Raw genomic sequence first — 13463 nt, forward strand, 5'->3', positions numbered from 1 at the left:
TACACCGTCCTTGACCACGCCTTCAAAAGGCAGGCTTAGGTCCCGAAGATGGCTTCGGTTGTCCAAAGCTCTGGCCAGAAGGTTGATGTGGCCTTCTCCTGCTACTTCTGTTCCACCTTCTGGAGCCATCTTGGTAGTTCTGCTGACCGAACCTCTGAGTTGGCTGTGGCCGGAAGTGTCTCTGCTGAGTGGAAGGCATGTAGAGTCCCAGGGACCTCAGGGTGGCTCTGGAGTCCTTCAGGCTGCTTAGCTTTTTGTCTGTCTTTTCCAAAAACAAAGTCTCACCTTCAAAAGGCAGGTCCTATATAGTTTGTTGGACCTCAAAGGGGAGACCTGAGTCCTGGAGCCACAAGCCCCTTCTCATGGCTACACTCTGGCCACGACTCTAGTGGCAGCATCTGCCCCATCAAGCGCTGCTTGCAGAGATGCCCTGGAGATCAATCTCCCCTTCTCAGCCAAAGCTGGGAGTTCAGCCTGGGAGTCCAAGGGAAGTAACTCCATAAACGTAGCCATTGCCAAGCAGGTATTGTAGGCATACCTGCTGATGATGGCCTGTTGGTTGGAAATGCAGAGTTGCAGTCCCCCCATGGTGTGTACCTTCTGCTCGAATAGGTCCAGTTTTTTTTGCGTCCCTATTCTTGGGGTAAGGACCCTGGAAACGCTGCCTCTCTCACTGGTTAGCAGCGTCCACCTCCAGAGAGTCAGGTTGTGGGTGAGTGTATAAATGTTCATAGCCCTTGGAGGACACAAAGTACTGCCGTTCATTGTGCTTGGTGGTAGGCGGCAAAGAGGTTGGGGTCTGCCACAGGGTCTAGGTCATGCCCGTGATAGTTTTGATTAGTGGTAAACCAATACGGGAAGGGCCCAAAGTGGCCATGATGTCCACCATAGGGTCTGCATCATCTACAACTTCCTTCGCCTGAATGCCCAGACCCTGTGTGACCTGATGCAGCAACTGCTGTAACACCCTGGAGTCTTCCAGAGCTGGGGCAATAGCAGGGTCTGCAAGTGCCTCATCTGGGGATGATGATGAGGCCACCAAGGGAGGTGGTTGCTCTCTTCCATCCCTGCCCGAGGGATCACTTGAGCTAGTGGGGACAGTGGTGGGATAGTCTGGTCTCAGCGCCGTGAAAGGCACAGGCACAGCCATTGACACCAGCCCCCACACCGGTACCAGTGGTGCTGTCTGATGGTGTGTCTGCGCCATGGTGGTAATCAACATCAGTGCAGGCAGCATCGATGATGGCGCCGGCGGTGTAGTTGGTGCCAAAGGCATGGTTGGTGCCATAACCTGAGCCGTTGACACCTCCGGAGTCGAGGGCATTATCAAAGGCGGTGCCGCGGTTGACACCGATGTCAGCAACTGTGCCATGGTTGCTGGCATTGACATTGGAGATAACTGCTCAGCCGCTGGACTTAGTGGGACAAAGGTTGCAGACATGACTGAAGCAGCACCCAAGCGAGATCCTTGGCTCCGACCCTGAGCTTGGTGGAAAGCCCATGGAGTGCAGAAGAGCCACTGTTTAGGTTCTGCCATTGAGGGGCCCACTGCATCGGCTGGGACCTCCTGTGGTGCCCTGAGCTTGATCTTCTGCTCCTGCTGTAGTTGGAAGTCTCTGAATTTGGAAGTCTCTGAATTTGAGAACCAGGGTGGTGCTGCACATCTCAATGCATTGGGAGCCTGGGGACTGACTGCGCTCCCTGGATGGAGACGCTGGCATCTGTGGTTGCTGAGGCAATGGGGGGGGTGGCGCGACATGATAGCCAGCTTTCCCTTCGCCTGCACAGTGTGGGATGGAGCCTGCGGTGACGATGCCTTCTCCTGCCTTGGGGGCGAGAGTGGTGCCAAGAGTATGAGCAGGTCCTGTGCTGCCTCAAATGCTTCAGGAGTAGACAAAAGTGGCAGGCTCTCTGAGGGGTTTGGCGAGTGGGATGGGTCTGGACTCGACTGCCTCGCTTGGGCAGAAGTCGATGTGGCTGCCCCCTGAGTCTTGGAGCTGTGGCCTGACTGTAGTGACTGATGGCTGGTCTCTGGATCTAGGCAAACGGGATCAGCCCCTTTCGATCCTCTTCTTCTGCACTGGTGATTGGGACCGGTGCTAAAGGCTGGAGTGTCCCCAAGATGCTCCATGATGGTGCCTAGAATCCTTGGCCGCATCTTTCTTTGGCATCTGGTCTCTTGAAGAGGGCACTGGCATGCCAAAGAAGACATGCTGATGGTGGGATCCCCGGCACCAGGATCTGACTGTGGTTGAAGAGCTGCCTCCAGGAGAAGGATTTTAAACCGCTGCTCTCTTTTTCAGCATTCTTGGTTGGAATTCACAACAGATTTTACAGCCATCTTTTTGGTGACCCTCGCCCAGACACCATAAACAGGAGGTGTGTGGGGGGGGGTCATTTTTTGGCATGCACTTTGCGCTGTCCTTGCAGGTCTTGAAGCCCAGGGACTGCGGCATGCCCTGGTTGCAACAAATAAGTGGAAGAAATGGGGGGAAACTCCCATAAATGAAACTTACAACTGACTAAGTATACTAAACTACACTATCTGAATAAACAAGGTGAGTACAACAGGAATCAAACTGCTAAGTCCCTTGCCAGAGCAAGAGCAAGGGATGTTCCAGCAACTGTCACTGGCAGTAGGAAGGAACTGAGGGGGTAGCAGGTCGGCAGAACTCTATATTGGGCACCATGAAGGCGTGACTCCAGGGAGTGCCCAGGCCAACCCTATCATTGCTGCTAGGGAAAAATCTTCGGGCTATTGTGCACATGTGCATTCACACACCTGACTGGAATCAACGTGAACAAGCACTCAAAGAAGTAGTCTCATTTCTGTCACTTCCTTCCCAGGGACAGCTAGGGATGCCAAAGCAAGAAGGGTTGTCTGCAAACCTTCACCATGTAGGTTTGATTTGGTTTGATGCCAAGTGTGCTGATCCACTTACTTTTTATGAATGCAATATTTAATTTCTCTAATTGTACAGTCGGTTGTTATTTTTTTAAGCTATTTCTTTCTGTAGGGTAGATGGGAAAAGTTTTCTGGTGTAATTAAAGTGTATAGTCTTAGTGTATGTGAAAGCTATAGATTTACGGTGGGAGTTTATTACTGTGCCTTTAAGGAAGGCACGTCTATTGGGAAATCTGATTAAAACATAAATAGTAACATTTTCAAAAAGGAGTCTAAGTACCATTTATCAAAAGTGACTATGGCTATGTCTACACTAGACAAGTTAACACAGCACAACTATGTCGCTGCAGCTACGTCACGATAGACACTTGCTATAACCACGGAAGGGGTTTGTCCAGCCTTGTAGTTAATCCATCCTCTCAAGAGGCAGTAGCTAAATTGACAGAAACATTCTTCCGTTGACCTAGAAGGGTCTACATTAGACTTTGCAATGGCTTAACTAGGTCTCTCAAGGGAGTGAATTTTTCATACTGAGCTATGTCGATATGTTGACCTAAGTTTTAGGCATAGACTTGGTCTGAGGCACTTAGGAGCATAACTTTGTAATGTAGACCAGGCCTAAGTCTCACTGAAAGTCTTGGGCACTTCTGATAATTTTATCCCAAAGCCTGGGTCTTTTTAAAACAGCTTGGCACCTGGGATTGGAATTGTAAACCAGAAGAAAGTACGATCTTGCTGGATATTTCACTGTTTATTACATTTTGGTTTTGTTTATCTTCAAGAATACATTTTCTTCCTTTTTTGTTAAACATGTTATTGTAGCAACAATTTAGTTCTTTCCAGTCATCCAGTTCTCCTCACAAGGTAACAATTTACCTACTTCACGGAGGGTTTAGGAAGTTTAATTAAAGCTTGTCAAATACTCTGAAGACTTCAAATGCAATGTAAGCGATGTATTCTTATGAAATAGCGAACAAGTACCCTGGCCTAGAGCAATGGAAACATGTGACTAGAGCAGCCACAGAGAGGGAGGAATTAACCCTTCAAAAGAAGGGACAACGAGAAACCAGTGTAAAGGTTGAAACTTCATTTAAGGTACATTTGATGAAAGATAATAAATGTATGATTGGGAGGGGCATGGTTTTGGGATAGCAGTTTAGTCTGGTACCAGTTATAGAATGAGAGTACATAAGATTAGATAGGATCTTTCTAAAATGTGTTATTTAATGTAAATATTAATTTAAAAAAATGTTCAGCATTGTTTTCCACGAGTTTGTCCTCTGTTCTCAAAGCTATCATGTTTTTGGAAAACCTGCTTTTTTGTAGAACCACTTAGGCCCATGAAAAATATCCACTTGAGACATGGAATGTGTTTGGTGTGATTTTCAGATTAAGATACATTATTGTTCCACGTAGATTTAGGAGAAATTAGAATTAAAGGATGTGATTTTAAAACCATTTAAAATGTATTTATTTATATTCTAACAGAAAAATGTAAAGCTACCTTTGAATTATGTATAAAATAGACATTTTTATGGATTCTAGTTACACAGAATAAATAATTACCTCTTCACAAATTTAACTGTGTGATTAATACAGAAGCCAGACAACAGGAGAAATCGGAACTTGTAGACCACCAGGTAATGTGTATTGTTTTCAGTAGCCTACAATCAATGGGGCTCTGTGTAGATACAGTGGCATGCCGCATGTAGTGAATTACATGATTAGGTCAAAGCTTAAAACTATACACAGACAGTGAAGTATCTACTACCAAACATCAATTATTTCCCCCAACATTGGCTAACACCATTGGAGTTTGCATTAAGACAAGTTTTCATTCCTAGAACTATTAATCAAATAGTGCAACTATATTATATTTTTTTCTAGATGTTACAGAAATAGGTAGATACGGGTGTCTCAAAGGAGAAGATACCCTATGTCACTAGTGCAATATTAGCACAAAGTGTGGGGGAAATAAAAACGGACAGTATTCTAGCACTGGAAAAACCTCTACTCACTTCATAGCCATTGGGTAATACTGAGACCCCAGAAGTGTGAAGCTATGGGGGTACATTGTGGTAAAGTGGAGGGTGTGAATTTAGAATGACAGGGATTCAGAGTAACTAGCGAGGATTTTCAGAATCTAGATAGTTTTGTGCATTTTTGGAGCTACAACCCAGAGGAAGAGATTCAGAGTCAGGAACACAGTAGTAGGACATTAGAGCAATGATAATACCTTGCAACAGCTTATTAACAAGTTTCCAGTTTAAGTCTATTCACAAGCAAGGACCTGATCCCGCAAAGTACGCACTATTAATAATGGGACTATTCATAGTGATAAAGTTAATCATATACATAAGTTATCTGTCAAGGTTTTTATACTTTGCCCTCCACTATAGTATCTGAGTGCTTATATATATTTACTTTCTTTACATCATTTAAAGATTCTGGGACCTATAAGTATTAGAGCCAGTTGATAAACTGAGAAAAAATATCAATTTTTTTTAAAACATCATTGGAATTTAAAAAAAAATCAAAACATTATGAATGGCTTTATAGTTTGTTAAAAATCCAGAAAAAAAACCATGAACACTGTCAAATTTTTTTGTTAAAATTTTCAAAATGTAATCAAAATTTTGAATAATTTCTGCCAGCTCTAATAAATATTGTTGAATGCTGCTGGTTTGTCTCAGTTTAGCCATATGCGATGATTTACCTTTCACAAACAACAGGCCTGGATTCATTCTGGACTGAGCCCAATGAGGAACATGGCTGCCGGGGGGGAGGTGCTATAGGAATATTGGAATCCAAAGAACTTGTTTTCCGATGCAGAGTCTCCTGTGATAGTGCTGCTGCAGAGATTTCATTGTCCACAGGACAGGATCCAGCTCTGCCATGGCTGACAGCTGATGGAACCTCAGGCCCTACTGCGCCCTGTAGGGCCATCTCTACAGCTGCTTGCTCAACCTCCAGAGTTGGTGATGATGGAGGGGACACTCGGGGCTTGCGTTTGGTAGATGCTCCAGAAAGCAACTTCAGTAAACCTTTTTTTTCTTTCTGTTAAGCAAAAATAAAGAGTATAAATTAAAGTCACTTTAAAACACGAGATATTTGGCAGACAATGTCGAGCTGAAATACAGTTTTTTTAAAAGCAGCAAAGAGTCCTGTGGCACCTAAGGTACTTGACAGTTTTTTAAAAATACATGGTCATTTTGATCTCAGATGACTGAGTTAACAAGAACAGATACTTTGAGACCTCCACAAAGTCATCATTTTGATTAAATCTAGCAAACTAAGTAGCGTTATAAATTATTTCCTTGAAATAAATGCCTTTGGCTGCAAAAGTTACTAGAGAAAGAAATGTCTTTTTCTAATTTTTGCTGTAAGAATACAGTAGTGGTTTTTTAGTAACCAAAAAGGAAAAACACTTCTGCTGCAAAGGAATGTATGCACCCTCACTCAAGCAAGACCACAAATGGGCTAAACTCCTTCACTTAGCTGAGAAAAAGAACCCAGTCAAGTGATTGCCTTAAGCACCAACCATTATGCCTTAAAAGGGAGTTTACAGAGTGGAGAAGTCAGCTGAGGGCTCTTTAAGAGATAACCATTAGAGGCTGAGAGTTTTGGTTAGAGGGGAGGATCCTGGGAAAGAGGAGAGATTCCTCTGAAACTGAGCAGGGAGGATAATCTGCACCACAGCCTGTGGTTTGGATGAGTGCCTCCAATTTTTCCTCCCTTATTCCCCTCATAGGAGATCTTAAATAGTTAGCAGAATTTTACCAGGCAGGGAATTGTTTGCATTTTGTGTCCTTGTTTCAAGGAAGAATTGTAAACATTCTTTTTACTTGCTCAGACAGAAATCCCTGAAGACTACAGAATCATAGAAACGTAGAGACAGAAAGGACCTCAAGAAGTCATCAAGTGCAGCTTCTTGCTCTGAGGCAGGACCAAGTAAACCTAGACCATCCCTGACAGGTACTTGTCCAATTTGTTCTTATAGAATCTCCAGTTATGGGGATTCCACAATCTCCCTTGGCAGCCTATTCCAGATCTTAACTACCCTTATAGTTAGAAAGTTTTTCCTAAAATCTAACCTAAATCTCTCTTGCTGTAGATTAAGACCATTACTTCATGTCCTATGTTCAACAGACATGGAAAACAATTGATTACTATCCTATTTATAACAGCCCTTAATATATCTGAAGACTAACAGGTCTCCCCTCAGTCTTTTCTACAAAAATAAATATGCACATTTTTTTTAACCTTTCTTGATGAGTCAGGTTTTCTAAACCTTTTCTCATATTGTTGCTCTCCTCTGGACTCTCCAATTTGTGACATCTTTCCTAAGTGTGCCACTCAGAACTGGACACAGTACTCCAGCTGAGACTCCCCAGAGCCAAGGAACGTGAGACAATTACCTCCCATGTCTTAAATATGACACTCCTGTTACTGGACCAACTTCTGTTGGTGAGAGAGAGACAAGCTTTTGAGCTTACACAGCTTTTTCTTCAGGTCTGGGAAACTAAGCCAAAACGTCATTGCTAAATGCAAGGTCTGAACAGATTGTTTAGCATAAGAAATTAACACAACATAGCTACAACAACACTTTATAAGGCACTCTTGTTAATACACCCCAGAACAAAGTTAGCCTTTTTTGCATGGCATTGTAGACTCGTTCCATTTGTGATCCACTATAACCCCCAGAGCCTTGTCAGCACTGATTTGTTCAAAACACTTTTGTATTTCTTCCCTTTTTAAAGAGTCTGGCAGTGATCTTCTTAGATAAACCCTTTGACTGAATAAGCTTAGATATGTATGAGAGAACCCCCAAAATAGTATATGCTCAATAAAACTTCAGCCTAAAACATTTCAGTCTAATCTCAGTTGGCTGCAAATGAAGTAATTACATGAATGCAGAGTACCGGGTATCTCAATTTAAAGGTGAACAACAAAAATGATTAAGGGCAGCAGAGATTAGCCTGTGGGGAAATATTAAAACTACTACTTATGTGTATTAGCTTGACAAAGCAGTGACTGTGAGGGAAAAGTTACAAGAAAAATGTCAACAAGTGTTTAACCTAGGAGTTAAAGGAAGTGGTCAAAAGGGGTATAAACTACAAATAATATACTACAGTTAAAAGGAAAATTTAGTATATTTTGCCTCAAATGCAGCCTAATAGCAAGATCAATTAGGCAGGAATAACCACTCCCATGGAAAAAGGTGAAAGCTTGACTTTAAAATTGAAAGTGATACTGGAGAACACTGCAGGGAGTAATTCTGCATGGGGAAGAAAATGGATTAATTGAGAATCTACTAAACATAAAATCTGGAAGAGAGCTGTGTGCCCATGACTGACATTTTAGTTCACTTCCTTTTTCTTGTTCAACAGTAATGGCCTGAAATTAAACTTTTCATAAACGTCAGTTTTCTAATTTAAGGTATTAACATAATAAGGGAAATGACTAATATTTTACAGCAAAAAAAAATTCTTTCTGACTTATTTTTGAAGGAAATTTTCCCCCCAAATACATATTGATTTTTATTAAATATTAACTTTATTTTATTAGACTGAATAATTTATGTTCCCATAAATTCGTGTTTACAAGCTCACCTATCAACTTACAGAGGCCCACTGATTAGAGTTGCTGACCATGCAAGAGTCCCCTGAAGCATCCAGGAATCAGATTACAGCTCCAGAAAGAAACACATGAAATATAAAGAATTCCAACAACAGAGCAATTGATCCCTCTGACCTGCAGCAATTCACTTTCCTAATCCTGCTGGACTCTGTATTCTACTCTTTATCCCATCGCACCTCTGCTCCAATATGCACCCACCATCCTAAATTATTTTCACATTCTCACAAGTATGGACTTGCTCTAACATACAGCCATTCAAACGAATGCCCAACTTGCTCAATTTTCCATAAAAACCCAGTGTATGTTACTCCTAAATCATGTAAAGACATGAATATAAGTCTATTTTAAAAAGTTCATGTGATAGAAATGAGACACTGCCTGGGATGCAAATATAATGCCACGCCCACCTTGCTATCCTTGTCTGGTTTACTGACTGCAGTATTCCCACCAGCTGCTAAAGCATTTTCAGGAGAAGCAGGAGCCCCAGGGTGAACACTCACAGCTCTCCCACTCATGTCCCCATCCAAAGATGCAGAGGTGATGCTGGAAGAGTTTAAAGAAGCTGCTGCACAAGCCAGTGGAACATTGGATCGGTTGATATTCACAGCAGTGACGTAAGCAGCAGCATTTGAAAGCTGAGGCTGGAGCTGCTGGGAAGCAACAGAATGGTGGGGAATGATCACAGCTGCAGGGATAAGGCATGCTGAACTTTGAGCCTGTATCGGCATCACTGCTGCTGTAGGTCTTTCTTGGCTGTGTACTGCAACTAAGATAAGGGGAGGAAATATCATTATCAAAGACATATACACATTGAAACATTAGTCACTGTGATATAACAACTTATTAAAAAAAGCTTCCCTCCCACCATCACCCCTCCAGCCATGAAAACTGTAATAGTATATGTGGGTGTTATGACACAGCATCTCAACATTAGATTTACCAAACCAGAACAGAGAGAAAAAAATTACCTGTACTGAGACTGTTGTTCTAAAAGACGTGGGAGCAGATATATATTCCACTCATATGTGCATGTGCCCAGCATATCAAAGCCTGAGAGCTTTGCCTAGAAGTAACCGTCAGGGCAGCACACATGCTTTCTGGTGCCTCGTAGTGCCTCCCATGGCTATTTAAGGGCAGCGCCACCCTGACCCCCTCAGTTCCTTTGCACCGACACAGAAGGGACAGAGGGTGGGTCATGGAATACGTTTGCACCCACATCTCAAAGAACAACAGTTATAGTACACATAAGTAACTGCTTTTTCTTCTTCAAGTGGTCGCCGATGTATATTCCTCTCAAATGACTCTCAAGTAGAAACACCAGCAGGTGGGGTTTGGAGTATACTTAAAAATGACTGTAGAACTGCCTTTCCAAACCTTGAACCTGATCTAGACGCAGTTATAATAGCAGTGTGTGATGAAAGTATGCAGTGAACACCAGGTGGCAGCCCTGCAAATGTCCAATATAGATGTGTCATTGAGAAATGCAACTGAAGTTGCTTTGGCCCTGCTCAAATGAGCCACCGGTCTCTGTGGAGGTGTGGCCTGAGCTACCCCATATGCCACTGTAAATGCAAGAAGGAATCCATTGTGGATTGGATGGATCCATCTGTGCCGAAATCACCTAGCCCCCCGTCCAATCCACACAGGATACAAAAAGTTGAGGTGATGCACCGAATGGTTTAGTCCTCTACAGAAAGAACTCCAATGATCATCTCACATCCAGTGAATGAAGGTGCTGTTCATCTGCATTTGAATGAGGCTTAGGAAAAATATAGACAAGTATATTGTTTGCTTAAGGTAAAACAGTGAAACCACTTTAGACAAAAGTTTGGGGTGTGGTCTTAAGGCCAACTTGTCTTTGAAAAACTGTGTATAGGGCAGCCCTGCCATTAGGGTCTGCAGTTCACTTACTCTCCTTGTGGATGTTATGGCAATAAGAAAGGCTGCCTTTTGACAGAGGAAGGAGAGAGAACAAGTTGCTAAAGGCTCCGATGGAGGTCCCTTGTAGCAAATAGGTCAACAGACAGAATGCCCCATTCTCTGAAGATGCAGCTCCAAATGCTGCTCTTCAGAGACTACTTATGATTCTGGGAGAAACTCCTGCTGAGGTGATCAGCCAACTGATTTTGGGCCCCCAGTAAGTGTGTGGCTGGATAAGTGATGCCTTCTTTGATGCAAAAGAGTCAAAACTATATTGTTTTCTGACAGTGCTAGCTGAAGCAGGCTCCTCCCTGCTTGTTCACATAATACATTGTGGTGGTATTGTCAAAATGCAGGTGAACCACTGTGCCCTTGATCTGAGCTCAAAAGGTCCAGCATGCATTGTAAATTGCTTAAACTCCAGGATGTTTATATGAAGGGAGCTTCCTATTTTGTCCACAAACCCTAACCTTTCAAAGTCTCTAGATGTGCTCCCCAAACTATTGTGGAGTAGGGTGACCAGATGAGAGGAAGAAAATATCGGGACACATGGGGGGAGGTGTCACCAGCGGAGCAAAAAAACAAAAAACAAAAACAGAATGCCGCCGGTGGAGTAAAAAAAAATTGGGACGTCTAGTCACCCTATTGTTGAACCATCAGTAACTATAGTCCCTGGTCAGTGCAGGATGGGCAAATGAAACCCTTCACATGCATTGATATGATGTGCTCACCACTCTAGGGACTCAACGATCACCAGTGGTACTCAGTCAAGCTTGTCTAATGACTGACAACTTGGGAAACAGTCTAACTTCACCAAGTATTGAAGAGAATGAAGACACAATCTCACATGCTGGACTACTGTGGCCATATGATCTAGTAACAACAGACAAACACAAACCATAGTTCAAGCGTGAGACTGGAGGGACAGACATAGGTGACGAATTGTCTGAAAACAATAGTGTGGTAGAAAAGTCATCGAACTCAGAGTCCAATAGGGCCCCAGTGAACTCAATTGTTTCTGCTGAAATTAATATTGACTTCCTTTTGTTCAAAATTAGCCCCAGTAAATCAAAGAGATGAAGTGTTAACTTGGCAGGAATGAGGAATAATGCAGTGTCTCAGGTCTCAGCTAGGCTACGCCTACTGTGAGGAGAGGCAGAGGCAAACCTTAAATTTTTAAACTTAATGAATTTCTAGGTTTTCCTTTGTAATGAACATAAATAATATGAAGTAACATCAAATACTTACTTACAAGAATAATAAACTGTAAATTACCATCACAATAAAATAAATTTGTCAACACCACACTGTGTCCCCCAAGAGGGAATCGGCTACTTTTCTCCCTGGCTGCAAAGTTTGAATTCACCTCTGGTGTCCTGACTTCACCTCTCTCCAGCCTGGCAATGTTTCTTCATTTGACACTACAAAGAGCCAGACCTCTTTCCAACAGGTTCACCTGTGAAAGAGATCTCTTCAGCTGGAGAGCCACACCCACTGACCTACCGCACCCAAACTGCATTCCCTCTGTTAGCGTCCCAGTGGTCGATCTCACTGTTCATACACTCTAGGCCCCTTGTTGCCTGGCTCCTTGTTCTTGGCCCTTCTAGGTCCTGCTTCCTCTAACACAGCTTCCTCTGGCAAATCCCCTTTTTACCCAGCTCTGCTCTCTTTTAACCTCCTTCTTCAACTGCCTTTCAGCTGCCTCTATGGCACTTTCTGAACCTTCTCCCCATCTCGGGCTGCCATTTCATTGGCTATCTCGCTTGCCAGGATAGCATTCTATGCTGCTGCATCATAGCTGCAGGCCCTAATAGTACCCATCTTGGTTGAAACTGGAGCAGGTGCTACTGCTAGGGCCAGGGTTACAACAGTTGTGCTTCAGACCTGTGCCTCAGTAACCAATCATCCAGGTAAGAAAATACATGAATTCCTATCCTTCTTACATAGGCTGCCACTACAATCATGCATTCAGTGAACACATGTGGGGCTGATGATAGTCCAAAGAGAAGAACTGTGTATTGATAATAAATATTGACATGCTACTACAAATCTCAGAAACTTCCTGTTGATTGGGAAAATTGCCACATGAAAGTAGGCATCCTAAAGACTGATGGCAGCAAACCAGTCATGTGCTAATGTGTGGACAATTATAGCTACGGTTACCACATGGAATCGGATATTTGATGTATGGGTTGAGACCTTGAAGATCCAGAATGGATCTCACCTCTCCCTTTGACTTGGGGATCAGGAAGTAATGAGAGTAGAAGGCCTGTCCCTGATTCTGAAGGGGATCTTCCTCTATAGCTTGTGAAACCAGACCAAGAGTCTGGATCTGCAGAAGGAGCAGTGATTTGTGAGCGTGGTCTCTGAAAAAAAGATGGGTCTGGATGGTGAGAAGTGGGGATAGACAGAAATTGGATGGCATAACCCAATCCAAAGTGTTTAAGACCCACTTGTCCATGGTTATTGCTTCCCACGCACTGTAGAAGTGGGCAAGCCTGTCCCCAAATGGAGGAAATATCATGGGGATAATCACAACTGGAATACTGTCCTCAAGAGGAGAGTCAAGTTGATTGTATGCCCAAAGCTGATGAAGAATGGGCCAGTTGGTTGATATTTGAATCAGAAGACCTTCTTTGTGAGTTCTCTCTCTTCCTAGAGAAGTCCTGCTGTCAAGCCAGATAAGCTGACTGCCAGAAATACTGCTGCTATTGTTGCTGATCTCCATATTGGCATCTCTGACACTGGGTATAAACTCCCATTGAACGTAAAGTAGCCTGAGAGTCTTTAAAATAATGTAATATATGCAGGTTACTTACCTGTAACTGGAAGTTCTTCGAGATGTGTGGTCCTTATCTGTATTCCACATGTGGGTATGCATGTGGCACCATGTACCCAACTCCAGAAATTCTAACAAGCAGCGTCTGCTGGCCTGCAAATGCACAGTAGATTTTGTGTTCCCAGCCAAGGGCACAAGAGATAGTGTGAGCCAATGTCT

At 43.2% G+C, this 13463-nt stretch overlaps 1 protein-coding gene across 1 annotated transcript in view; it reads right to left on the reverse strand.

Moving 5' to 3' along the window:
* The window catches only part of SH3RF1 (SH3 domain containing ring finger 1), a 145238-nt gene that overhangs the window by 17526 nt on the left and 114249 nt on the right, over positions 1-13463 (reverse strand). The window contains exons 10-11 of the mRNA XM_045019844.1: positions 8953-9311; positions 5622-5962 (exon numbers count right to left, since the gene is read on the reverse strand). Coding sequence (XP_044875779.1) covers positions 5622-5962; positions 8953-9311 — 700 coding nt within the window. The remainder of the gene's footprint in view (positions 1-5621; positions 5963-8952; positions 9312-13463) is intronic.

Source organism: Mauremys mutica, chromosome 5, assembly GCF_020497125.1.
Source record: "Mauremys mutica isolate MM-2020 ecotype Southern chromosome 5, ASM2049712v1, whole genome shotgun sequence".
Classification (NCBI taxonomy): domain Eukaryota; kingdom Metazoa; phylum Chordata; order Testudines; family Geoemydidae; genus Mauremys; species Mauremys mutica.